Source organism: Pelophylax lessonae (genome assembly GCF_965119305.1).
Source record: "Pelophylax lessonae genome assembly, chromosome: 6".
Taxonomy (NCBI): Eukaryota; Metazoa; Chordata; class Amphibia; order Anura; family Ranidae; genus Pelophylax; species Pelophylax lessonae.
In genome coordinates, this window is record NC_138773.1 from 26,277,138 (window position 1) to 26,304,255 (window position 27,118).

At 43.2% G+C, this 27,118-nt stretch overlaps 1 protein-coding gene across 2 annotated transcripts; it reads left to right on the forward strand.

Annotated features, from left to right (window-relative positions):
* Positions 1–4,728: 4,728 nt before the first annotated feature.
* On the forward strand, positions 4,729–27,118 carry LOC309557932 (F-box only protein 6-like). Of its 2 annotated transcripts, none has more exons than XM_082260805.1 (7): positions 4,729–4,844; positions 11,436–11,481; positions 13,740–13,777; positions 16,558–16,684; positions 21,485–21,580; positions 24,795–24,930; positions 26,812–27,118. In XM_082260805.1, the coding sequence occupies exons 2-7, from the start codon at positions 11,465–11,467 to the stop codon at positions 26,944–26,946; spliced, it is 549 nt and encodes a 182-aa protein (XP_082116931.1). In that variant the 5' UTR covers positions 4,729–4,844; positions 11,436–11,464; the 3' UTR covers positions 26,947–27,118. The 2 variants fall into 2 exon arrangements, with proteins under 2 accessions (XP_082116931.1, XP_082116930.1); XM_082260804.1 differs by having other exon boundaries at positions 4,746–4,800.

A 27,118-nucleotide genomic window follows, 5' to 3' on the forward strand; every position in this document is an offset into this window, starting at 1 on the left:
GGGCAAAAGGGGCAGTTGCCCTGGGCCCCATCATTGTTGTGGGGCTCAAAGCAGCTGCCTCATACTTGCCAACTATCCCTGTTTAAATTCCCTTAAAGTTTTAGTCCCATAGCTGCCCAGCTCTGCCCTATTGCCATGTACAGATGACTCACCTGCAGACCCTGTGTTTACCTGTAAACAACCTGCAATGATATGTAAATTGCGTGGCATTAATATGTAAATAGCCATGGGCCAGCTGAATTGATATGTAAATAGAGGCAGCATTCATATGTATATCATGACACCCTGAGGTCGTATCCACCTTCACTTCTGTTGAATGCTGCCCACTGGGGAGGTAAAGGGGCCTGCTTTAAAGTCCTGTCATTAAACCTACCATCAGCCTGGTCTGCAAAGGTAAGCAAATTGGAGGGGGAACCTTTTTTCAAAACACCATGGTGGCACAGCACCCTGAATTTTGGTGGATGTGAATACGCACATCTCAGCAGACGCGTGAAGGTGTCATTAACAATTAATGCCACTGCTGTGTACCAGGCGAAAGGCAGCACATTTCTGTGGTGTCAGGAAAGCAATTCTGCATGTTTTCCTGACACAAGAAATGTGAATGCGGGCTAAATGTCTCAGTTACATTGGTGGTCAGTGTAAATCTTCTCATTACATTGGGCTTGGTGAAAAATCCTTTCATTCACACTAGTGGCCGGTGTAAATGTCCCCCTTACTTTGGTTGTCAGTGTAACTTCTATTTTACATTGGTGATCAGTGTACATTTCCCTTTACAGTGGTGGTAAGTGCAGAATTGCCCTTACATTGGTGGTCAGTGTAAATTCCCCCTAACATTGGTGGTCGGTGTAGAAGTGTCACCTTACATTGATGGTCAGTACAAATCTCCTCAACAATGGTTGTCAGTGTAAACTCCCCCTTACATGGAGGTCATTGTATATTCCCCCTTACACTGGTATTTGGTAAAAATGCTCCTATTACATTGGTGTCAGTGTAGAAATCCCGCTTTATATTGGTGTGGGGGGGTGTAAAATCACCCGTTGTATTGTGGTCAGGGCAAATTGCCCCTCACATTGGTGGTCAGTGTAGAATCTCCCCTCACATTGGTGGTCAGTGTAGAATCCCCCACTATATACTTGCTAAAGATTTCCTGCTTTGCTCTACATGATTCAGAATTTGCCACAGTGTACTGCCTCCTGACTAATCCCACCCCCCCCCCCACTGCCACTCATCCCATCTACCCCTCAGTATTGCCACTAATCACCCCCCTTCCCAAAGCAATGCCACTGATCCCAGGAGTCCTAGTATCCCTAGGGGTTTTCTATCTATTGATGGGTCCCCTCACCTCCCCAGTCCATGGTGTGCAGGCAAGTAACCAATCAGTGGGCAGTAATGATGTGCACTAACCTCTTGCAACCAATTATTGATCAGTAAGGATGTGAAGTAACCTCTAGTAACTAATTAGTGAGTGGTAAGGATGTTCAGTAACCTCTAGCAACCAATCAGTTTGCAGTATTATTGTACAGTAATCTCTAGAAACCAATCAACAAGCAGTAGTCATGTGCTGTAATCTCGAGCAAATAAACAGTGAGCCATAGTGTGTGCTGTAACCTCTAGCCGTCGGTCAGTGAGCAGTAATGATACACTCTAACCTCTGGCAACCAATCTCAATTGCTGCCTGATTTGCTTAAGTAAACTGATTTTGAGTCTAGCTGCTGTTTATTGTATGTCTCAGAGAAGGTGGAGAGCGAAATTGCACTGGGGGCCCAAGAAAATGTTTGCCCAGGGTCCAATCAATATTAAAGATGGCCCTGCTCTCATCTGACAGTCAAGGGAATCCAACAGTGACCAGGTGTGTACCTCCAAGAGACGCAACAGCCCCCAGGAAGGACTACCGCTCCCTGTGCGAGCGGGGTGTTCACTAAAGTCCACTTCTGCAGTGGGGGGAAGAAGCTGGTCCAGCGAAACCAGGTCAGTGCGTGACAGCTACCTTCACTATATACAACCCTCCATACATCTGTTCCCCCCTCCACCCTTCCCTCCTTCCATTCATCCATCCATTCCTCCTTTCATTCATTCCTCCATCCATAAATCTGTCCATCCTTCCATTAATTTACCCCTACTTTCATCCATACATTAATCCCTCTATCCATCCATCCCTTCTTCCCTTTCTCCAACAATCTCCATAAAGCATATAGCTTGACATACATTCACTCTGTATCCAATCAGGCAGGCCCATGTACTACACATTTGATGCTAGCTCAAAAAGAGATAGTACAACCAGATTGTATAGAATATGGCCAGCTTAAGGCTCACCATGCATGTTACAAAAGGTGGAGCCTAACGAGGAAGGGATGTGGTTTACAGATGGCAGGGTGGGTCTGGAATGGGCGTGGCCTTGACAGGGAGGGGTGGGTTATATTTAAATTACCTACTTCTGTATCAAGCACTGACACTTTGAAGCACGGAAGGACTTTTTTATTTTTGAATACTAGCACTGTCACTTTCTAAGCATGTCAGCACTATGCACTTTAATCATTTTGTTGGACAGATTGTATTATATGTGCATACAGCACTTTATGATTTTTTTTAAGTATTTTTAAAAGCAGCACTGATACCGAATACTATATTAATTATCTGTGAGGATTTTACCTCTGTAACCAGCAGCAGCTACCCAATTGTTCACTATTACTTATACTGAAAGGTTATCCTCAAGGGCGGGCCGGGCACACACACATTGATTCTTCTAAAATTGCCTTGCTGTTCCATGATTATTACGCTGAATTTTACTCCTTAGATGACTAGGTTACCCCTGAGGCTCAGGCCTCTAGACTGTCAAGTATTTAGGAATGCTTGACCGCGCCTGGCATTCCGCCTCTGCCTGAAGAACAACGGACGACTCTGGAATCTCTTATCACACCCTCTGAAATCGAGGCGACGGTGAGGTCTCTGCCTAGTGGGATATACTATGGCATGCTATGTTACTTTCCTCCCCCTGTTACTCTATGCCCTATGTGTAGGTAATTTATTTCTGTAGCCAAGGGTTGTCAAATTCCCAGAGAAGCCTTGTTGGCACACATTATGGTACTCCCGAAGGAGGGCAAACACCATATCTTAGCGCAGAATTATCGCCCAATATCGCTGCTGGAGGCAGACATTAAAATTATGGCAAAGATACTAGCGAATCGCCTGAAACACCTCATGCCCCAGGTCATACATCCCGATCAAACGGGATTTATCGTAGGCCGTGATCTCGAGATGACTCTCTCAGAGCCATTAATCTTATCCACTGGGCCTGTACCCGCCCGAAGCCTAGACCTTATCTCATTCTATCTACAAGCCTTTGACCGCGTAGATTGATCTTGCCTTAGGGCGGTTTTGGAGACTCTGGGGTGTAAAAATAAAAAATAAAAAGTAAAATAAATAATAACGGAAAAAAAATGTTTAAAGCGCCCCCCCCCCCCCCCCCTCTGCATACGTAAGTTGTGCATGCATATGTAAACCGTATTCGAACCACACATGTGAAGTATCGCGTTAGAGCAATGATTCTAGTGCTGGACCTCTTCTGTAACCATAAGGCTCCATTCACAGTTGTGCAACTTGTCATGCAACTTTGGACATCAAAGTTGCATGACAAGTCATTCCCCATGTTTTACAGTGATAACCATTTATATATGTGTGATTTAAAGTTTCAGCAACTTCAAAGTAGTTCATGCACTACTTTGGTCCAACTTTCATGCAACTTGAGGGCCGTAGACTTCAAAGTTAACCCTCAAAAGTTGCATGAAAGTCATACCTGAGGCTCCACCTGGGCGTACCGTTTTCAGGTGTTTTTTGCAGGTGTTTAGAGGCAGGCATTGACATCTGACTAAAAACACTTGTAATCTGCCAAAAAAGAGGCTCTTGTACTTGAGCTTCAGGCGTTTTGCTTCAGGCAACAAAATGCCCATATATGAACAGGAGCTGTCAAAATGAATGGGATTTTGCTTGTTGGGCGTTTTGGAACTTCAGAGATGAGCGTTTTACGAGCTGAAAAATGCTCAGGTGGGAACAGGGCCTAAATGTTATACAATACAATTTGGGTGCAACAGTTGTCCATTATCATTGATCAAAGTCAAAGTCGTAATCAAGTTGCACCCATCCAGAGTTGCAGCAAAATTGCACTCCAAATTCGGTACAACTTTGGAGTCGTACAAGTGTGAATGAAGCCTTAACAGGTTACCTATAAAGGCATTTAAAGGGTCGCCTATAGAGATTTTTAAGTACCATAGTCTGTCGCCATTCCACGAACGTGCGCAATTTTAAAGTGTGACATGTTAGGAATCTATTTCTTTGATGTAACATCTTCTTTTACATTATAAAAAACAATTGGGGAAAATATTGTGCAATGTTGTATTTTTTGCGTTTGCAAAACCACTGCGCAAATACCATGTGATGTAAATAATTGCCATTTTATTCCCTAGGGTCTCTGCTAAAAAAAAAAAAATGTATAATGTTTGGGGGTTATAAGTAATTTTCTAGCAAAAAATATTGATTTAAACCTGTAAAAAAAAAGTGCCAGAAAGCCTTCAAGTGGTTAAATGTGTAGAGCAATCTCTCCTTAGGCAATGCTGTATGAGTTTCCCCATCTTCAGCCAAGTATTTCTTTCCTTCTCCCTCAGGGCTAGACAATGTCATAAACATTTTTCTTCATTGGTCCCATGCATCCTCTCCCCCCTCCCCTTTTCACTTTTCTGCACCTTTTCTTCTATTTAAACCCCCTGATGGGAACATCGCTCAACTTTCCGGCATTCACTTACACAGGCGTGTATCTGTCCTCCTGAGACTTTCCAAGCAGTAAATCCCAGGTATGATGTCTTCTAATGTTCTTCAGACTCTTATCTGCTGATACACATTATCCACTTCCTTTCCACTCTGAGCTATTTTGCCATTGATATATGTTTTCTTTTACTTTTCCTTTTACTGCAGATTTATTTGGTTTTTGCTCACCCGAGTCCATCTGAATTCTCAAGCTATGCTTTTATTTCTTATATCAAATGCTTTAGGAGATACAAATTGTTTTTCCTCATTCTCTCTTTAGGGCTCTTTCACACGGGCTTTCCGTATGTCCGCAAATCATCCTATTTTTTTGCGGATGATTTGCGGACATAATGTAAGTCTATGGCATTGCGGATGTCAGCGGAATACCATCCGCTGACATCCGAATTCCTTCCTTTCAGTTCTGTTCCGTTTTTTCGAACGGAACAGAACCCTATTTTTACGGAAAGGAAGGAAAACCGGATGTCAGTGGTGTCATCCGCTGACATCCGCAATCCCCATAGACTTACATTAGGTCCGCATATCATCCGCAAATGGATGGGATGATATGCGGACCTACGGAGCGGATGACAGAAATGTCATCCGCTCCGTGAAAAAAAAAAAAAGTCCCGCAGCGGAGCTCTCACACGGAAAGCCCGTGTGAAAGAGCCCTTAGTAAACATTTACAATGATTATATGTATATAATTTTTATGCCCTCATGTATGTCTTGTTGTTGTTCAGTCGTTTAGTTGTGTCCGACTCTTTGTCACCTCATGAACCAAAGCGCTCCAGGCTTTTCTGTCCTCCACTGCCTCCTGGAGCTTGTCTATGTCTATGCTATGTCTATGCTTGTCATGTCTATGTCTACGCTATGCAATGTCTATGCTTGTCTATGTCTATGCTGTAGTAAAAAAAATATTACATTCATTTGATTTTGTTTGATGTCCCAGACCAGCCTTTTTCCAGCAGGGTGCCTTGAGGTTTCTTCAGGGGTGCCTTGGAAAAATGCCTAAAAATTGCCCCAAAATTGTATAAAAGCCGGTGGGTGAATGAAGCTTGCCTTTTAATTATACAAAGCCACGGGTTTTCATTTTGCACCATTAGTACTTTCTAGCTGCCAACATCTATGTTTAACCCTCCTTTGCCTCTCTCCATCAACTTTGGGGTCACATTAGCTAAGTGATGGAGAGTAATTGAGGGAGAAGAGAAACATTGGAATGGTACTCAGTATTTGCTTTGGAAGAATAGATCACCTCTAACGTCGGGTGTCCTACATGTGGATGTTGCTGTATTCTGTAAACCTATTAGAATAGTTTTTACAGCTTAGAGTGGAGTGCCCCAAGACTGTCCATATTTTTGGAGGGTGTCTCGAGACTGTACATAATTTTGAAGGGTGCACTGAGACTGTCCATAATTTTTAAGGGTCCCTCTGAGACTGTCCATAATTTTGGAGGGTCCCCCCGAGACTGCCCATAATTTTGGAGGGTGCCTCAAGACTGTACATAATTTTGGAGGGTGCCCTGAGACTCTCCATTATTTTAAAGGATACCCGAGACTCTCCATAATTTTGGACGGTCCCCCCGAGACTGTCCATAATTTTGTAGGGTGCCTCGAGACTGTCCATCATTTTGGAGGGTGCCTTGAGATTGTCCATATATTTTTAAGGGTGTCTTGACTTAAAAAAAGGTTGAGAAACATTGTCCTAGACACATGCAAGTCATTTAGTTCCATTGGCATGCTGTATTTAAAGTGGTTCTAAGGCCCAAACATTTTTTTACCTTAAGGCCTCTTTCACACGGCCGCTCCGTGTGAAAGCTCCGCTGCAGGACTTTTTTTTTTTCACGGAGCGGATGACAGTTGTGTCATCCGCTCCGTATGTCCACATATCATCCCATCCGTTTGCGGATGATATGCGGACATAATGTAAGTCTATGGGCATTGCGGATGTCAGCGGATGACACCGCTGACATCCGATTTTCCTTCCTTTCCGTTTTTTGAACGGAGGAAAAATAGGGTTCTGTTCCGTTCCAAAAAACGGAACAGAACTGAAATGAAGAAAATCGGATGTCAGCGGATGGTATTCCGCTGACATCCGCAATCCCATTGACTTACATTATGTCCGCAAATCATCCGCAAAAAAATAGGATGATTTGCGGACATACGGAGCGGCCATGTGAAAGAGCCCTAATGCATTCCTTGCATTAAGGTAAAAAATGTTTAGGCATTAGTCTCCCCTCCTCCAGCCCCCCCCCCCCCCATTTTACTTACCTAAGTTCTTCATTATGGTGTACTTTTATGAACGGGTGAATTTTTTTCTCTGTTGGCTTCTCTGCAGTTCTCCGGGGAAAATGATCTCCTCTGGCACCCTTTTTATGAAGCGGAGAACTTCAGTTCTCCCAGGGTGATCAGAGGAGAACTGTTTTCTCGGAGATCTGTGTAGAAGTGAATGAGAGCGCCTGTAATCTCGTGAGACAAAGCGAGATTACAGTAGTATGAAAATCCCTGGCTCGCTTTAACAAGCAGTGATAAATTATCACTGCTGAGTACACGATCCCCACTAATGTTAATAAATAATAGTCCCCTTACATAAATATATATATATATATATACACTGAATACACACATGCATACATTATATATATATACACACACATTAAATATATATATATATGTATATATATACATAAATATGGCAGGGGGACATGATTACTGTGTTGGGGGGGGGGGGTCTGAACGAGGAAGAAGGAAGTCAATAATCTTCCTTTTTCCCCCTCAGTTCTCCCCCGATTCTGTCTTCACTCCCCGCTTCACAAGCTCCAGGCTGGTGAACCCGGGAGTGTGGATTCTGGCACAGATCGCCAGTGAAGTGCGGGGATCGCAGCTTCATAGCCTGGCTGTTTCTGTGTCAGTCAATGACAGATTCCCGTGTGAAGAGATGATCAGCGAAGAACATGTTCTCCTCTGATCATTTCTGTTTCATAAACTGAGAATGATCGGAAATGAGCTGTGATCGGCAGGATCACTGCTCATCTCCATTTCATAAAAGGACACCTAGATCCAGAGCTGTGCACAGGTGAAGCTCTTCTCTCCCCTCACTTGCTTTGCTGGGGCACCGGGAGGCACCATTGGCTCCCGCTGCTGTCAATCGAAGCCAGTGACAAAGGGGGGGGGGGGGCAGTCCTGCTATCTGTGTCAATGGACGGCAACAGCTGGGCTCGGGAGCAAGCACACACAAGTGCCTCGACTTCCCGTGGGGGCACTGGACAAAGACGAGGGGCCAGGAGCGCCAGCAGGTGACCCGGGAAGAGGTCATTGCATAAAGCTGGAAAGTATAGGGATATTTGTTATTTAAAAAAATATAATATAATATAATATACTTGGACAGAGGGGTGGCTGTGGACGTAGAAAACTTGGACAGAGGGGGTGGCTGTGGATGTAGTATACTTGGACAGAGAGGTGGCTGTGGATGTGATATACTTGGATAGAGGGGTGGCTGTGGATGTGATATACTTGGATAGAGGGGTGGCTGTGGACGTAGTATACTTGGACAGAGGGGTGGCTGTGGACGTAGTATACTTGGACAGAGGGGTGGCTGTGGACGTAGTATACTTGGGCAGAGGGGTGGCTGTGGACGTAGTATACTTGGGAAGGGGGGTGGCTGTGGACGTAGTATACTTGGACAGAGGGGTGGCTTTGGACATGGTATACTTGGACAGAGGGGTGGCTGTGGACGTAGTATACTTGGACACAGGGGTGGCTGTGGATGTAGTATACTTGGACAGAGGGGTTGCTGTGGACGTAGTATACTTGGACAGAGGGGTGGCTGTGGACGTAGTATACTTGGACAGAGGGGTGGCTGTGGACGTAGTATACTTGGACAGAGGGGTGGCTGTGGACGTAGTATACTTGGACAGAGGGGTGGCTGTGGATGTATTATACTTTGATTTTGTCAAAGTGTTTGACACAGTTCCCATACACAGATAATGTGTAAGGTAAAGTCTACTGGCTTGGAAAGATCAGTTTGTAAATGGATAGAAAACTGGCTAAAAGACCGAATTCAGAGATGTACCATGTATAAATATATAAGGGGGGTATGATCCCCATGTATAAATACATAAAGGGGGGGGGTATGATCCCCATGTATAAATACATAAGGGGGGGATATGATCCCTATGTATAAATACATAAGGGGGGGATATGATCCCTATGTATAAATACATAAGAGGGGATATGATCACCATGTATAAATACATAAGGGGGGATATGATCACCATGTATAAATACATAAGGGGGGGATATGATCCCTATGTATAAATACATAAGGGGGGATATGATCCCTATGTATAAATACATAAGGGGGGATATGATCACTATGTATAAATACATAAGGGGGGATATGATCACCATGTATAAATACATAAGGGGGGATATGATACCTATGTATAAATACATAAGGGGGATATGATCCCTATGTATAAATACATAAGTGGTCCATATAGTGAACTTGGTGTTGAGTTATTCACTTTAAGGTAATCCCAGGACAAAGGGGGGGCACTCTTACGTCTGGAAGAAAAGAGATTTCATCTCCAAATACGGAAAGGCTTCTTCACTGTAAGAGCTGTGAAAATGTGGAATAGACTCCCTCAAGAGATACTATTTTGGGAGCATGAGAGAACAAGATGATTGTATTTCACAATTACCTTTTGTCACACCCTTTCGCTGCTAGATCCGTTTCTGCATTGTTTTATGCACACATATTTGAAAAATAATTTTAGGCTTGAAGATTGCAAAAAAAAAACCCTAGCATTATATAGTTTCTGAAAGCAGAAACCCTAGAGAGAATAATATATAATAGTGGTAGTTCCAATTTTGTTATGCCACACAATATTATTGCAAAGGTCTAGGAAATGCAAATTTCCAGTAAAAAATACACAAAAGGTAATTTTAGGGCACACACATGCAATAAATTACCCAATTTTTGGTAGAGTGTAAAAGATGAGGTTGCACCAAATAAACAGATATTCAACAAGTCAAACCTTAAATTTGCATGTACCTGCAAAATGCGCCTATGAAATGGTGACAAACCTCAGTACCTTATATTTTCTTTAGATTGTGAGCAGGGCCCTCCTCTTCCTTCTGTATTGAATTGTGTTGTAATTGTATTGTCCCCACTCTATATTTTAGAGCTGCGTAAACTGTTGGCACTATATAAATACTGTATGATAATAATAATAATGATTTTCAATAGGCAATGCTTTAAAAGCCCCCTATAGGTCATCAATTTAGCGTTATGGAGAAGGTCTGGTGCTAGAAATATTGCACTCACTCTGGCGTACACGGCGATATGCAATCAATGTTTCATGTGTGGGTGCCCTGAAGCGTGCGTTTACACCCGTACGTGCATAAATGTGGGGGGCCTCAACATTTTTAGAAGCAAGGACATTTTAGAAGAAGTCAAGACTCAGAAGGTTTGCAGGCCCAGTGCGCGAAGGCATGCGGCACACACCCCCCGACGTCATTAAGTGATGTTGACGACGGTACGTATATTGGGGCATGTGCTTCCACGCACTGTGCCTGCAAACTTTCTGAGTCCTGGCTTCTGCTACCTCTTTTAGAGAGACCCCTCCCTCCAGGTCCCATTAGACTCCTTTGTAGTCTCTAATAGGTCCTGGAAGGGGGTCTCTCTCTAACAGAGACTCCCTAATGGACACTGTTAGAGAAAGACCCCCTCTAGGTCCTATCAGACTCTGTTGTAGTCTCTAATGGGGCCTAAGGGGACCCTTTCTAACAGACTCTATATTGGACACTGAAAAGGCCTCAGTTAGTGAGACCCGCCCCCCCCCCCAGGTCCCATTAGACTCCTTTGTAGTCTCTAATGGGTTCTGGAGGGGGGTCTATCTCTAACAGAGACTCTCTAGTGGACACTATTAGAGAGAGACCCTTCCCCCCCACCTCCAGGCCCCATTAGACTCTGTTAAAGTCTCTAATAGGGCCTGAAGGGAATGCTTTCTAACAGACTCTATACTGGACACTGAAAGGGTCTCCGTTAGAGAGACCCCCCTCCAGGTCCCATTAGCCTCCTTTGTAGTCTCTAATGGGACCTGAAGGGGACTTTTTCTAAGAGACTCTATAATGGACACTGAAAGGGCCTCTGTTAGAGAGACACCCCCTCCAGGTCCCATAAAACTCCTTTGTAGTCTCTAATGGGTCCTGGAGGGGGGTCTCTCTCTAACAGAGACTCTCTAATGGACACTGTTAGAGAGAGAACCCCCTCCAGGTCCCAGTTGTAATTTGTGCAAAATGTAGGGGCGAGGCCAGGGGCAGGTCATAGGTGGAGCCTGACAGGGAGCCTGATAGGGAGCCCTTGTTTATTTGGTCCAGGGGCCCTATGTGTTGTCAGTCCACCCCTGGCAAGTGGTTAAAGAGTGTGTATCCCAAATTTCAGAGCTGGAGAGTAGCATTCTCAAAATCGGTTTGTAGTCTGTATGTATGGACTCTGCACAGTGCCGCTTCTCTTGCTCTGTATGTTGGGTATAATTCTCAGTATTTGTTCTTCTGCTGTATGTATGGACTTTGCACAGTACCACTTCCTTTTTTTTGCATACTGATTGTAATTTTATGTTTTATTTCATTTAAATAGCGGACGTGAGATCCTGTTCAGCTGCAAATATGTGGGGAACAAATAGGTGAGATTACCATTGACCTGTTCACACACTATGGGACCAATTTTCTGTGCACACAGCATGCAGGATAGGGAGAAGTAGATAACATTGTTGAAGAACAGTAATTCTCAGCCAGAACCAGTTTTGGAAAATGTAAAGCTCCAGGCTACAAAGATTTAACTGGAAATTATTAGATGAAGGTATGGCGGTAGCTTTTCAAGCCTGCATGAATAAATTCCTGACAAGTCATATTATATACGGCAATAATATGTTTCAGAAACGCCACCTTTTCTCATTAAAAAGCCATCCTTGAACCCCAGTCAGTGACTTTGCCTAGGACAAGTTGATGTCATCAGTGTCCTGCAGGCAGGAGGAAGCATTTCCTCAATCTTCTCTCCACCAGTAATCAGAATGCAATATTGTAAGTCACAAGGTGAAAGGTATAGCAATGGAGGCTGATCTGTGTCTAACCTTTGTGAACACAGCCAAGAACAGAATTGAGCCAGTTTAGCTGAATAGATATATAGAGCATGTTTGTAATTGATGGTATACTTATTGGTTTTGTAATGCAAGCATACTACAGTGTTTATAATGATGATCTCAAAAATGTTGTGTGACGGACCACCTGGCACCCCGACTGGGTGCCTCCTGCCCTCTAAACCCTTCCAGCAGACTGGTAGCTAATACCAGCCTGTTACCCCAATCATCGTATGCAGATATTGAGGTAGAACCAAAAGGAATAATTTTTTTGAACAGAAATACAGGTTTTTATACACTTCAAAAATAGGGGCGGTCATTAACAAATGAAAACAAAAAAAGCAAACGAAACAGCCCAGAGACAAACCAATAACTTTCTCCCAGCGCACATGTAACATTACTCCAAGGGTCCCCCTAGCATACACCCCATATAGAGTGTTCCCTCACAAGCCAGGGCCCATAGTCAGTAGGCAAGAGGCTAGACTGCAGTCCCCTCTGAAAGCCCCTGTACTGAGTGAGTTTGTCACACTTGTGGACAGCCTTCCCAGAAGAGTTGAAGCTCTTATAGCTGCAAAGGGTGAGCCAATTCAATATTGAACCCTACGGACTAAGACTGGGATGCCATTAAAGTTCATGTGCGTGTAAAGGCAGGCGTCCCAATACTTTTGGTAGTATAGTGTATATGACACTACGCTGAGAGCTGTGGATTGGATTTGATCTGTCAGTGGAAGCAGTGCCACTTTTACACTGTAAAGGCGCATACTGACCTCCTTTAGGTAGTGGGGTCCATCCAAGCAGGTGAGAAGACACTCTTAGCTGGGGTGAAGGGCACCGTGGTGAACAAAGGCCGATACATGCAGGATTGTTTTTGGTGTATGGGATTACACAATTCACGGAAATTCATGCGCGTGTAAAGTCAGGCGTCCCAATACTTTTGAAACTAAAGTGTAGACCCTGGTTTGAGGTCTAGGGCCACATCAAAGGGCTCCGCGGGCCACAGGTTGAGCACCTCTGATTTACATCATCCTCTGCACCAGGCCCATTCATGACATCTTAGGGATGCTGTAAGTGTACCGAGGTCCATGCGCCGTACAGAACACAGAATGTAAGAAATCTCTAGGGGAAAGTGGAAGAAGTGTTGACAGAAGACTCTGCATGTTTCCTGCCAAACATCCATAACTCCTAGCAATTGTTTTAAAACCCAAAACCACTTTGTACCAAAAATTAGCCATCTCATCCCATTCATGTATTTACTAACATCCAGATTTTCAGGACAAGGTTTTGGGGTTGTACCCTCTTTAAGATCCAAGCAGTATGAATGCAATGAATATTTCAGCCAAGGAAAATTTACCAATTTCACAAACCTCTAATTGATACCTGTATGGCCAACATGAGTTGTAAACATTTTTAAATCCTGTAGTTTTGTGTCTTTTAGCCCCCATTCACACTGGGGCGACGCTACTTCGCACCGCGACCTCCGAGGTCGCGGTGCGAGCAGCGCGCCGCTACCTCGGAGCGGCCGCCACGGACTTCGTAACATTGAAGTCTATGGCGGTCGCCTCCTGGTCGCCCCAAAGAAGCTCCGGACCCTTTTTCTGAGTCGGAGCGACTTGTGTCGCTCCTATTAGAACGGGTCTGCAGCTTCCCTATGGGAGGCGACCTGCGGCGACCTGTGAGGCGACCAGGTCGCCTCACAGGTCGCCCCAGTGTGAACGGGGGCTTAGAGTCTGTTTGGGCTTTAATATTTTTCGATGTTTTAATGTTAATCTTTCACAAATAACTAATAATAATTTTCTTCTATCTAGCCTGAAGGTCAACTTGATCAAAAATCCACGCGCTCTGGGTGAGATTCCTATTACCTATTGGAGATTATGAAAGAAAATGTGATGAGTTACATGAAAAACATTTTAGTGGATATACAGGTTCCTACAGAAAAAGTATTCATACCCCTTGAAATTTTCCACATTTTGTCATGTTACCACCAAAAACAGAAATGTATTTTATTGGGATTTTATGTGATAGACAAACACAAAGTTGCACATAATTGTGAAGTGGAAGGAAAATTATAAATAGTTTTCAACATTTTTTACAAATGAATATGTTAAAAGTGTGGTGTGCATTTGTATTCACCCCCCCCCCCCCGAGTTAGTTAATACTTTGTAGAACCACCTTTCCCTACAATTACAGCTGCAAATCTTTTTGGGGATGTCTCTACCAGCTTTGCACATCTAGAGAGGACATTTTTGCCCATTCTTCTTTCCAAAATATCTCAAGCTCTGTCAGATTGGATGGAGAGCGTCTGTGAACAGCAATTTTCAAGTCTTGCCACAGATTCTCAATTGGATTTAGATCTTGAGTTTGACTGGGCCATTCTAATACATGAATATTCTTTAATCTAAACCATTCCATTGTAGTTCTGGCTGTATGTTTAAGGTCGTTGTTCAGCTCGAAGGTGAACCTTCGCCCCAGTCTCAAGTCTTATACAGTCTCTAACAGGTTTTCTTCTAAGATTGCCCTGTATTTGGCTCCATCCATCTTCCCATCAACTCTGACCAGCTTCCCTGTCCCTGCTGAAGAAAAGTATCCCCACAACATGATGCTGTCACCACCATGTTTCACAGTAGGGATGGTGTGTTCAGGGTGATGTGCAGTATTAGTTTTCCTCCACACATAGCGTTTTGCTTTTATGCCAAAAAGTTAAATGTTGGTCTCATCTGACCAGAGCACCTTCTTCCACATGTTTGCTGTGTCCCCCACATGACTTCTCGCAAACTGCAAACAGGACTTCTTAGGGCTTTCTTTCAACAATGGCTTTCTTCTTGCCACTCTTCAATAAAGGGCAGATTTGTGGAGTGCATGACTAATAGTTGTCCTGTGGACAGATTCTCCCACCTGAGCTGTGGATCTCTGCAGCTTCTCCAGAGTTACCATGGGCCTCTTGGCTGCTTCTCTGATGAATGCTCTCCTTGCCCGGCCGGTCAGTTTAGGTGGACGGCCATGTCTTGGTAGGTTTGCAGTTGTGCCATACTCTTTCCATTTTCGGATGATGGATTGAACAGCGCTCCGTGAGATGTGCAAAGCTTGAAACCATTTATCATTTTCCTTCTACTTCACAATTACGGTATGAGCCACTTTGTGTTGGTCTATCACATAAAATCCCAAAAAAATACATTAACGTTTCTGGTTGGAACATGACTAAATGTGGAAAAATTCAAAGGATATGGATACTTTTTCAAGACTTTTGTAAGGATACATAATAATCACTTTGTGTGACTGTCATGGTTCCTCTCCATTGAGGTCTGTTTACCTGTACATACAATACACAATAATCCTAGGCTGAGCAGAGATCTCTGCAGACTTATTTTTGATTTTTGATTTGCATGATTAGACTGGGAAAAATATGAGATCTGCAGTTTCTCATGCTTTGTGGTATGTAAAGAGTTACAAAAAACAGGCCATGTTTATGCCCCCCCCCCCCCATGTTTTTAAAAAAAACCTGTATCCTAGTTTACAGAGGGGTTTTAATGAGATTGTAATTATTGCACAGAGCAGGTTAGTATGACATGTTTGGTATTTTTAGACAATAAAAAAAAAAACAGACTTTAGAATCACTTTAATGTTGTAATGTAACTTTAATGAATGTTGAAGCCCAAATCCAACATTCTGGGTTTTACATAATTCCATTTAACTGGAGGGGCGACAGAGATGAGCTTCTTTCACTGTCCAATCACAGGCTGGGGATAGGTCCAGGATGACTTGGGCTCAGAGGAAGTGGAAGGAATGATGATGGCCATCAGCAGAAAGGCACTGAGGGAGGGGGGAATATGTGTATTGAAGCTGAATATTACAGCCAACACAGGTTTTATCTATATATGTTATTGGATTATTTAATATGAGGTTCATGGCTAGAGTTCTGCTTTAATAATTTCCCAGATGTGGAAGTTATTAAAGCAGACTTCACGATGTGTGCCTACAATCAATTTATATCATAACATTTATAGAAAAATAAAGATTATAGGCACTAGGGGCTTTGTAGGTGCATAAGATAAACCAAGTAGGTTATATTGAAACCCAAAGAAATTCAAATAAACAAAAAAATGTAATAAAAATTTGAAAAAGAAAAAAAAAATACAAACTTATAAAAATCTATATAAAATGTATTTATTTATTAAAAATATGTTTAAAAACCACAACAAGATAAAATCAATATATGTTTATATATTGTTATACATATACAAATATATATATATATATATACATATACAAATATATGTATATATATTTGTATATGTATAACTATGCTTTAAATTTACCGGTTTCGCCTAAGCGTATTTCTTTTTTCTTTACTTTTTTTCATTTTTTTGTTTATGTGAATTTCTTTGAGTTTCAATATAACCTACTTGGTTTATCCTATGCACCTACAAAGTCCCTAGTGCCCAAACTCTATATTTTTCTATTAGTTTGGGATGTTGGTGCTACAAGGTTTTACAAATGGTTCCACTCTTCTAATGTATTCTGTATCGTAACATTTATACTGACAGCCTTGGCAGAAACATGACTTTCATTTTGCTGTGTGTTGTCTAAACTACATGTGTTTTCCGACTCTATGTTCCCCCGCTTCAGAGGGTTTAAAATACTGGACGATAAATGAAAATGGTGGAAGTCAATGGGCGGTGGAAGATTTGCCTGGAGGTGAAGGAGAGCTGTTTCCAAATCCATCAGTCACAAAATACTTTGTAACCTCTAACCAGTAAGGACAATTTTTTTTCATTAATGTCATTTACACTAAAATGCTGTAAACTGTTTTTTAGATTTTCATTTTACACTCCTAATGGGACATGGGATGGTTGAAATCCGGGGAAAAAAAGCTACTGAATACGTCTCTGCGCTCTGCTACTAATGGCCTGTCTCTCTCCTAGGATAAAATGGAAAAATACAACTGCGCTAATCCAACCAAATTAACTGAAGCAGCGTCTTCAAGTGTGACTAACACCCCAAAAATCAGTAATAAATAAAAGTCGCGCTAAAAAAAAATAATATTCAAACATTTAAGTGAAAAAATGTATCAAAAATATATATATATAGTCCATAAAGTCCGTGAAGAACCAAATACAATAGACGTGACTGGGGATGTCCGTGTAGATGAAGAGAGGAGACATTGTAGAAACTGGCAGCAGAGGAGGGTTGAAAACTTGTCTGCATCATCGTTCTCCTATCCTCCTATCCTGAGCCTCCATTGGCTGGTTTATGTGATATGGTCTGCATCGTTCTCCATTCCTTAGTCTCCACTGGCTGGTTTTTGCGATCCGGTCTTCAGTTCTCTGCTCACACCTATTTCTAATATCTGCCCTGCATATACCATCATCTGGTAAGGATATTTAGTGTGGGTGTTGTGGATACGGTTTCAGCATGTTGGGGATCTTTTGTGGATTTCACATATGAACATTTACATTACTCCTTTCTGGTAAGCTGCATTCCTATTGGTGGAGGTGTCTGGATCTATCCTTCAGTCTGTCATTTTTTCCACTTGGGGATCTTTAGAGATTGTGAGATCTAAGGTGTACAGTTGCTGCCGAACTTCTGGAATCGACATTATCATTGGCACGTCCTTTACTGATATCTGGTAAGCCTTTCATCTACACGGACATCCCCAGTCACGTCTATTGTATTTGGTTCTTCACAGACTTTATGGACTATATATATATATATTTTTGATACATTTTTTCACTTAAATGTTTAAATATTATTTTTTTAGCGCGACTTTTATTTATTACTGTCTCTCTACTACACTGAAATTCCAACCAGTGTCAGCCCTGCCCAATTATCCTTTGCTGGACTACATAAAGCCTCTCCCTCCTCGTCTCCATCACATAAAGGGGAGCAGACTGTTTTACTTGCCAAATCACAAACAATAGCAGTATTCTCTTCTGAATGGCCCCAAAAAAAACATAAATCTACTCCCTGTCTCCTGAAGTTTTGAAAGTCACATATTTTAGGTGGTGGAATTGGATTCTAGAGATGCTTATATAATAAAGATACACTTGCGACGAGCCAGAACCGCAGGGGTGACATGTGAGGTGCACGGTGGGCCGATGAGAGACAGCAATAATTCAGTTCATCGGTTTACTCACGGTTAGCAGAAAGCCTCCCTGGGCTGGTCGCACAGTGAAGAGGAAGACAGCACGAAATCCTCCGGGGCACGCTCTGTGATAGGGAAACGCCAGCCAAGATGGTGGTTGAGGTGCCCGTGAAGACAGGGGTGTTTAGAGTGCTTGTGGTGGCTGGGTCCCTTGATGGTATTTGGCGTGACGCCAGTACCGTTAATGGTGGTACAACCAGTTGTAATAGCAATAGTGAAGAATGAGGTAGACAGTGGTAGGATACAACTCACAACTTTAAGCCCCGGTTCACACTTCTGCGTGTGCGGGGTTCGCATGTAATGTCGGAGCGCACTGCTCCGACATTACATGCGATCAGCTGTGCGGTGCGAGTTTAGCCATACAGTTTGTATGGCTAAATTCGCATCGCACCCGCTGCAAACACGCACAGGAGGCATTTTTGCTGCCGCATCAGGATCGGATCGCACAGCGGTTCACACTTGTGCGATCCGATCCTGTGCGAACTGCACGATCGCACTGCGATATGCGATCAAACTGGGGGTGTCGTTAAGATTACATTGACACCCCCAGCGTATCGCATATGGCAGTGTGAACTGCCGGGGGTGCGTGTGCGATGCGGGAACAGGCTGCGAATTCGCAGCCTTCCCGCATCGCATATATGTGAACCGAGCCTTACTGTGACTGGTTTTGATTGCAGCATAAACATCCAGTTAGAATACAGTCTCTGGGTAAATAGAGGAATATTGCTGATCCACTGTTAATAGGCTTTAGTAATGCTGGACTCAGGCTGTGGTTCAGTATAATGCTAACTTGTTTGTGGTCCCTTTTGAATCCAGTGACATTGGTGAGGTTGCCAGTGGCTAAGAAATCCTTCACCTTTATTCTCAAAGGTCTTTGCTGCCGTTTGGTGGCTTTTACCCTTTGATTTGAGCAGTTCCAATTTGTCCCTTCTCCGGACTGACCTTCTCTAACCTCTACATGGTGCTTCTCTCTGCACACTGACTTCCTGAACTGACCAACTGACCACAGATAAACCTGAGCTGGGATAGATATCCCACAGTGGTGTTATCCCCATCTTGTGGTGGGAAATATGAAGCACACTTGACCAGCCTATGAACAGGGATACCACTGGTGTAGCAATGCACATGCAATACAGCAATGACAAAGTAGTAATACATTTGCAGTTCCCACATGTCCTGAGTGGGATGCTGCACACTATATTACCAAAAGTATTGGGACGCCTGCCTTTACACACACATGAACTTTAATGGCATCCCAGTTTTAGTCTGTAGGGTTCAATATTGAGTTGGCCCACCCTTTGCAGCTTCAACAGCTTCAACTCTTCTGGGAAGGCTGTCCACAAGGTTTAGGAGATTGTCTATGGGAATGTTTGACTATTCTTCCAGAAGCGCATTTGTAAGGTCAGGCACTGATTTTGGACAAGAAGGCCTATCTTGCAGTCTCCGCTCTAATTCACCCCAAAGGTGTTCTGTCGGCTTGAGGTCAGGACTCTGTGCAGGCCAGGCAAGTTCCTCCAACCCAAACTTGCTCATTGATGTCTCTATGGACCTTGCTTTGTGCACTGGTGGGCAGTCATGTTGGAACAGGAAGGGGCCATCCCCAAACTGTTCCCACAAAGTTGGGAGCATGAAATTGCCCAAAATGTCTTGGTATGCTGACGCCTTCAGAGATCCCTTCACTGGAACTAAGGGGCCAAGCCCAACCCCTGAAAGAAAAACCCACACCATAATCCCCCCTCCATCAAACGATTTGAACCTGTGCACAAAGCTAGGTCCATAAAGACACGGATGAGTGAGTATCTGCTGGAAGAACTTGACTGGCCTACATTACTTACAAAAAAATAAAAGGTTTTGTCTTTAGTCCACCTTTCTGACCATGTTATATATGCACCCAAAATATAGGGTGTACTATGAATTAGTCACATTCCAAAGCCTCAATCGTGGGGTGCTTCTGCCCATAGCATACTGTATTTTGTATGTAAATTGCATGGCTCACCCACACAGCTACCTTATCCACTCAGATAATGCACACAAACATGTGAATGGAGAAGCACCAGTCCCATCTGCTGCCATTAAAAAGGACTTTGTGTTCCTGATGGAGCACATGTCCAGTATTTACTTCTCCAGACCCATAAATGAAGGTCCATAACTCCTGGGGGAGTAGTCTGCATGAGGACCTGAGGCTGGGAAATAATGTGCAGAAATCTAAGTATAGCACCCACAATCCACTGATCGCAGTTGCAATGTTTTGCTAATGCAAAGAATAATGCACTTTTTTTTTCTTTTTATTAGGGTTAATTTTATTTTTTTATGTAGCGGACCCCCAGAACCCCCTAGGGCCTAGTGATGACCCTCGGAGGCAGAGAGGGCCTACATACCTCCTGTGGGTGTGGATTGTCAGGCATGGTGGGTAGTGATTCAGGTAAAATAAACGATGGGCGCCAGTCACTTCTATGCTGAAGTAACAAAATAGTTTATTTCTTCTCAACAGGACAAGAATAAACTGGGGGAGAGAGGGGTAGGGCTCAGGACACCCTTGGAGAACAGTCTATTAGGCAGACTCCGATTACAAAAAGACAGGTACTCAGACAGCGGTACAGGATAGCAGACCTTGAGAATGATTAAGTATCCATAAAGCTTCAGATTGATCTAGGAGGCAACTCCTCTCCACCAGATCCAATCTCTTTTGTGGTCTGTACTGGCTGGACAGCTGTCTTCCATATGAAATAGGCAGGTTACTCACACAGGTTACTGGATGTCTGTGGATGTTCTTTTCCATGTGGGTCGCTGGCTCTCCTCAGCAGAATCCCAGGCATGTGACTAGGCCCCAGGCTTCAGGCCTAGCCAGCAGCAGCACAGCAATACACACCCTCCCCAAGCGGGGTCCGGGCGGGAAGAGAACGATTATTGGACCTCCCCTCACTTAAATAAGGTCTCCCAGAATGCCGCAGTGACACTGTAATTGGCTGAGAGAGACATGGACATTAACAGTTTGTTTAGCTGTAATTCTCATTCTAGTGTCAGAGGCAACAGTGCCACCTACTGACGGAATTGGAGAAACGCAGTCAAACCCGAATTAAGAGAGGAAGTTCAAATGATCACAGTATAATTACAGCCAGGCTAGTTACTGCCCAGCAACTAAATTTAACAGCAACCTTGCATTAAAACAAGGGTGCTACATTTACAAATGGTGGGGGTATGCATTGATTTACCGGCCAGCACAAGTCCAAGTTATATATTTTTTTTTAAAAGTTTACAGCTAGGACATTTCCTCTAATGGATTTGGGGGAGCGCAACCAGGTGTTAAAGGATATGTTTTTGGAAGAAGGTTTTACATATAGATCATGTTGTATATGATTTCCTTGAGGCTCTAAATAAAGAATATAAAACCTTTTTTTTTTATCTTTGCAGGACCTGCACGAAGTCCCAGATTATTGACCTAATCAAAGAGGGGTTCAGTGCCGAGATTTTGGACAAATCTCAACCCGCCATTATCGTCACAGACTGGTAAGTGTAATTTATAAGCTGGTCTTAATCTATGGAATATCTCACATGTGATTGGTGGAGGGAGAGTTGTAGGATGAATCTTGTACCTGTGCAGAGCAAATGGGAATTGTGATTTAGCTGCTTCATAGATACTGTGGGGGAGATGGAGCATTCAGACTCTGGTGCATCTGTGCATAGCAACCAATCGGCTTCTAAATTCAGCTTGTTCAATTAAGCTTTGACAATAAAACCTGAAAGCTGATTGGTTTCTATGCACAGCTGCACCAGATTTTGCACACTCCAGCTTTAGTAAATCTCCCCCTGTATGTCCTGATTAAGGAGGAGCTAAGATTCTCCCCTTTTCTCTTTTACATAAGAGGGAGGTGTTTTATAGTTCACAGAGATAGCTGGGTAAGAGTCAGTCATATTTAACAGACCAAAGGGAGCATAAAAGGGAAGTTCTTAGTTAGAGTTTACATACACTTTAATAATAAAGAAACTATTTATATATAAAAAAAAAACAGAAACTGCATTGCAAATGCTTTCATCAAAAGACACAACCCCATCTAGTTCAACCAATAGAAGGAAAAATAAAAAATATTATATATATATATATACACACACACACAATCCTATACCCATGGTTGACCGAGAGGAAGGCAAGAAAAAAAAAAAAAAAACACAATAAGACAGGATCCAATTTGCTCTGATAAAGGAAAAAATTCCTTCCTGGTCCCCGAGAGGCAATTGGACACCTAGGAAATATTCCAGGCCTTTTTTAAAACAATTTACAATATACTGAGCTGGCCAGAACCAGCTCTTGAGGGAGTCTATTCCACATTTTCACAGCTCTTACTGCGAAGAAGCCTTTCCGTATTTGGAGATAAAAATATTTTTTTATCCAGATGTAAAAAGTGCCCCCTTGTCCTCTTTGACGACCTTAAAGTGAATATCTCAACACCAAGTTGGTATGGACCCCTTATGTAGGGATAGATGGGCAAGGCAAGGCTGATATATCGGTGGCCGATATGCACTTTCCCCGATATATCGGGACCGGAACTGGCCGATATTGCCAATATTTTTGTAACGTCGTTCTGCCTTCTTAGGCCGCCTCCCTCGCCTTGGACAGCCTCGTCTGGAGTCGGGACTAGTCTCGTGGGAGTGTATCACAGCCATACACCCACCCACAGCAGCCCGGTGCCAGCCAACCACCCACATCCACAGGCAAAGGCCCTGTACCAGCCTGCCAGCCAGACACCCACAGGCACTCTACCTGCCAGCCACAGGCACTGTGCCAGCCAGCCAGTCACCCACAGCTCCTGTGCCTGCCCCCCACACAACACAGGGTGCCAGACAGCCAGCCACCCACAGACAGGGTGCCAGACAGCCAGCCACCCACAGGCCCTGTACCAGCCACCCACAGGCACTGTACCAGCCAGCTACAGGGACTGTACCAGCCAGCCCCTTTACATGAGATGTCAAGAGCCCCCCCAAGGTACAGGATCTGTAGGAGGAATTCTGCCCTCCTCTCTGCTGTGGACTGCTGGGAAGGGGAGAGGGGGGGCAAGCCTTTCTGAAGCTGCACAGAGGAGTGCAGGATCTGGCAAAGGAGTTCTGTCCTTTCTGCTTCTGACTACTCAGACAAGGTGGGGCAGAGACAAGGGGGGTGTCGCAGTCCACGGGCCAAATGCGGACTCCCAGGCCATTTCATGTGCGAGGGCCACATGAAATGGCCTGGGAGGCCGCATTTGGCCCGTGGACCTTGTGTTTGACAACTGTGCTCTAATCTTTCCTCATAGCTGAGCTTCTCCATGCCTCTTATCAGTATGGTTTCCCTTCTCTGCACTTTCTCCAGTTCCCCAATATCCTTTTTGTGAATCGGTGCCCAAAACTGAACTGCATATTCCAGATGAGGTCCTACTACTGATTTGTACAGGGGCAAAATGATAGCTCTCTCTCTGGAGTCCATGCCTCTCTTAATACAAGAAAAGACTTTGCTTGCTTTGGAAACTGCAGCTTGGCATTGCATGCTATTATTAAGCTTAGGATCTACCAGAACCCCCAGATCCTTCTCCACTATGGATTCCCCCAGTTCTACTCCCCCTAGTATGTATGATGCATGCATCTTAGCCCCCAAGTGCATAACTTTACATTTATCAACATTAAACCTCATTTGCCACATAGTTGCCCAATGAAACAGTGCATTGAGGTCAGTTTGTAAGTTGGAGACATCCTGTAAAGAAGTTATTCCACTGCAAAGCTTGGTGTCATCTGCAAAGACTAAAATTGTACTTTTAATCCCAGACCCTACATAATTTATAAAGATACTAAAAAGTAAGGGTCCCAACACTGAACCTTGGGGTAAAATGTACGTATCTCCCTTTATGCTGGGAGTGCACTGCATGGAGACCGGGGTCTCAGCGGGAGCGCCGGGCCCCCGTACTAACAATCAGGACTCAGATCTCGGATACAGGGATCAGTCACTGTGAAGCCCGCCCCCATGTTTTCTTTCTCTGTGAATGGAGGAGAGACTTACTTAGTATCTCTCTCTCCTTGCAGAGAAAAAAAAGTGTTTGTAAAAGAAAAAAAAAGAATTAATAATAATAAAATACAAAAATAAAAAAAAAAAACCTAGATCTAGGTTTGATCCAGGTCAGTGCCAGGGTTAGTATTTGGGTCAAGGTCAGGGTAATTTTTATTTTTTTACATTAGTATCAGTGTCAGTGTGTTTTAGGTAGGATAAAAAAAATAAATAAAAAAGCAAAATGCACACTATTGTTTCTGGGCTGTACTACGGGTGCAAACAACAACTACCATACACATATGTGGTATCGCTGCAATCGTCAGAAGCAGGAGACTTTCATTTGGGTTGTTCTTTGGTAGTAGCAAGAAATATACAGATACATTTAAAAAATATATTTATTTTACTATTTTGGTCCAGTTTGCCTTTGCAAAAAAAAAGGAGATATCCATTACCATTTACCACCAAATGAAAGCCTGATTTGTCCTGAAAAAAATGTGGTATAATCCACCTGGATGCACAGAGTAGTTGGGATGATATGTACAGTTTTACTAACACATGTCAAAGTTGCAAAATTGCGCTTAGGCATTTAGATTTGTTTTACCCTTAGGCACCAAGGGGTTCAAAGTTTGATAAAAAATAGTACCTAAGCTGTAATCTACTTGTATTACTCTAAGTTGAGGTAACGCCCTATGAAACTCTTTTTCCCCTCAGGTATGCGGCTAGGAAGGACTGTAGCTGCCAGTATGATTTGTTGGTCCGACTGCTTTCTGAAGACAAGAAAACCTTACAGGAGTTTCACCCACAGCTGGTGTCCCTACCGCAACATTGTGATGGCCAATGGCATTATGTAATATTCCAATTGCATTTCCTTACAGATCCGCCATAATGTTGCTTTACCTAAATGCCTCGTACACACCATCAGATAATCGGAGGACTTATAGTTCGCATTTTGTGGCATGATACTAATATCGAATTTAACAATGCGTACTAAACGTATGATTTTTTTTTTTTTCGTACGGTTCTGGAAAAGATTCCTGGTTTGTAGCTACGTATCGGATTGTGCAAAACAAAAACAATGGCAGCCAGGCTTTTTCTGGGTTATTTTCGTGTTTCTGATCATGCGTGGTCTTTGTCTATCGATTTATAGCGAACGCATACTGTACTGATTAAATGATTGTCATTTGCTAGGCTATCGAACGACAAAAGTTTTTGGGTTTGTCCCTTCGCATTTTGTTGGACGAAATGTCGTGATCGGCTGTCGAAAGCTGTGTACTAACAAGCAGATCATCGTGCGATCAATTCGAAAGATTTTTTCTGTCCGATTATCTGATCATGTGTACGAGGCAAAAGAGTTGCTGATGACATCTGACACATCAATATTTGTAAAATCTCATGTTTGAACAGAAATTCAGATATTTTGACACCACTCATAGCAACCCTTTCCTCCATTGCAGCATTCGGTCTCTTTGGTGTGAACACTTTTGGGAGGGCGGGATGCCTGTGTCCCCTACTCTGACCCCTGACACTCACTGATAGGGTTGATTTTTAACTTGGCCACTCTGACATAGAATGTTCCAGATGAGCTGCAATACACACAAAGTCCTGACAACGTTATATAATTTCCTATTCATTTTAATCCTTTTCTACATACATTTTTTGTGTAGCAACCCTTGACCACTTGCTGACTGCCTAACGTACATTTACTGCGGCAAAGTGGCTCTATTGCACGAAATCACAGACCTGCATGGCATTTTGTGTAACAGCCACTAGATGGCACGTGCACGCCGCCAGGGGGCTCCATCGCGCCCTGATTGGACAGAGGGGGAGCCAATCAGTGGGTCCGGCGGACTCAATGTCAGCTGGCCACCTGCGATCATTCCCAAAACCAGCAGAACAGTGATCTGCCTATGTAAACAAGGCAGACTGCCGTTCTGACAGGGGTGAGGATAGAGATCTTGTGTTCCTGCTAAACAAAAACACAGATCTCTGTCTTCCTGCAGTCAGAGCACCTCCCCTACACAGTTAGCAAGCACTCCCTAGGAGCACATTTAACCATTTGATCGCCCCTGATGTTAACCCCTTCCCTGAAAGTGTCATTAGTACAGTAACAGTGTATTTTTTTTTTAGCACTGATCACTGTAGTAATGTCACTGGTCCCCAAAAAAGTGTCAAAAGTGTCAGTTAGGGGTCCGATTTGTCCGCCGCAATGTCGCAGTCCCGCTAAAAATCGCTGATCGCCGTCATTGCTAGTAATTAAATAAATAAAAATGCCATAAAATGATCCCATAGTTTGTAGAAGCGATAACTTTCGCGCAAACAAATCGATATACACTTACTGGGAATTTTTTTTTAACCAAAAATGTAGCAGAATACAAATTGGCCTAAACTAATAAAAAAGTTAGATTTTTTACATTTTTTTATTGGATATTTTTTGTAGCAGAAAGTAAAAAATATTGTTTTATTTTTTAAAATTGTCGCTTTTTTTGTTTTTTTTTTAGCGCAAAAAATAAAAACCGCAGAGGTGGTCAAATACCACCAAAAGAAAGCTCTATTTTAGGGAAAAAAGACATCAATTTTATTTGGGTACAGTGTCGCACGACCGCGCAATTGTCAGTTAAACTTATCGCAGTGCCGTATCGCAAAAAATGGCCTGGTCATTAAGGGGGTAAAACCTTCTGGTTGATTCAATTTTATGTTAAGATTTCTCTACTTTCTTTTCCCTTTTTAGATAACACACACATTCAGTAACTATGGACCAGGAGTGCGCTATATATCTTTCCAGCATGGCGGGAAGGACACTCTGAACTGGAAGGGCTGGTATGGAGTGCGAGTCACCAACAGCAGCGTCTCTATAGACATTTAGGGTCCAACTGCGTGAATGTGACATGTTTTCATTTTCCCTTCTAGTGTGGAAGGGCACTGCTAACCTGAAAATTTAATACGCAGTTATCTCTGAATTGTAATTCAAAGCAAATATGAAACATTACTATGTCATTGTTCCGGAACCCCAAAGTGTCAATAAAGCATGACTCTCA

Excerpts from the sequence above, each read along its gene's own strand:
- LOC309557932 (XM_082260804.1), top strand. The coding sequence starts at position 4,761 with ATGGGAACATCGCTCAACTTTCCGGCATTCACTTACACAG. Across the intron at positions 4,801-11,435 it reads TCCGGCATTCACTTACACAG|CGGACGTGAGATCCTGTTCA; the intron begins GCGTGTATCTGT and ends TCATTTAAATAG. Across the intron at positions 16,685-21,484 it reads TACTTTGTAACCTCTAACCA|GACCTGCACGAAGTCCCAGA; the intron begins GTAAGGACAATT and ends TTATCTTTGCAG.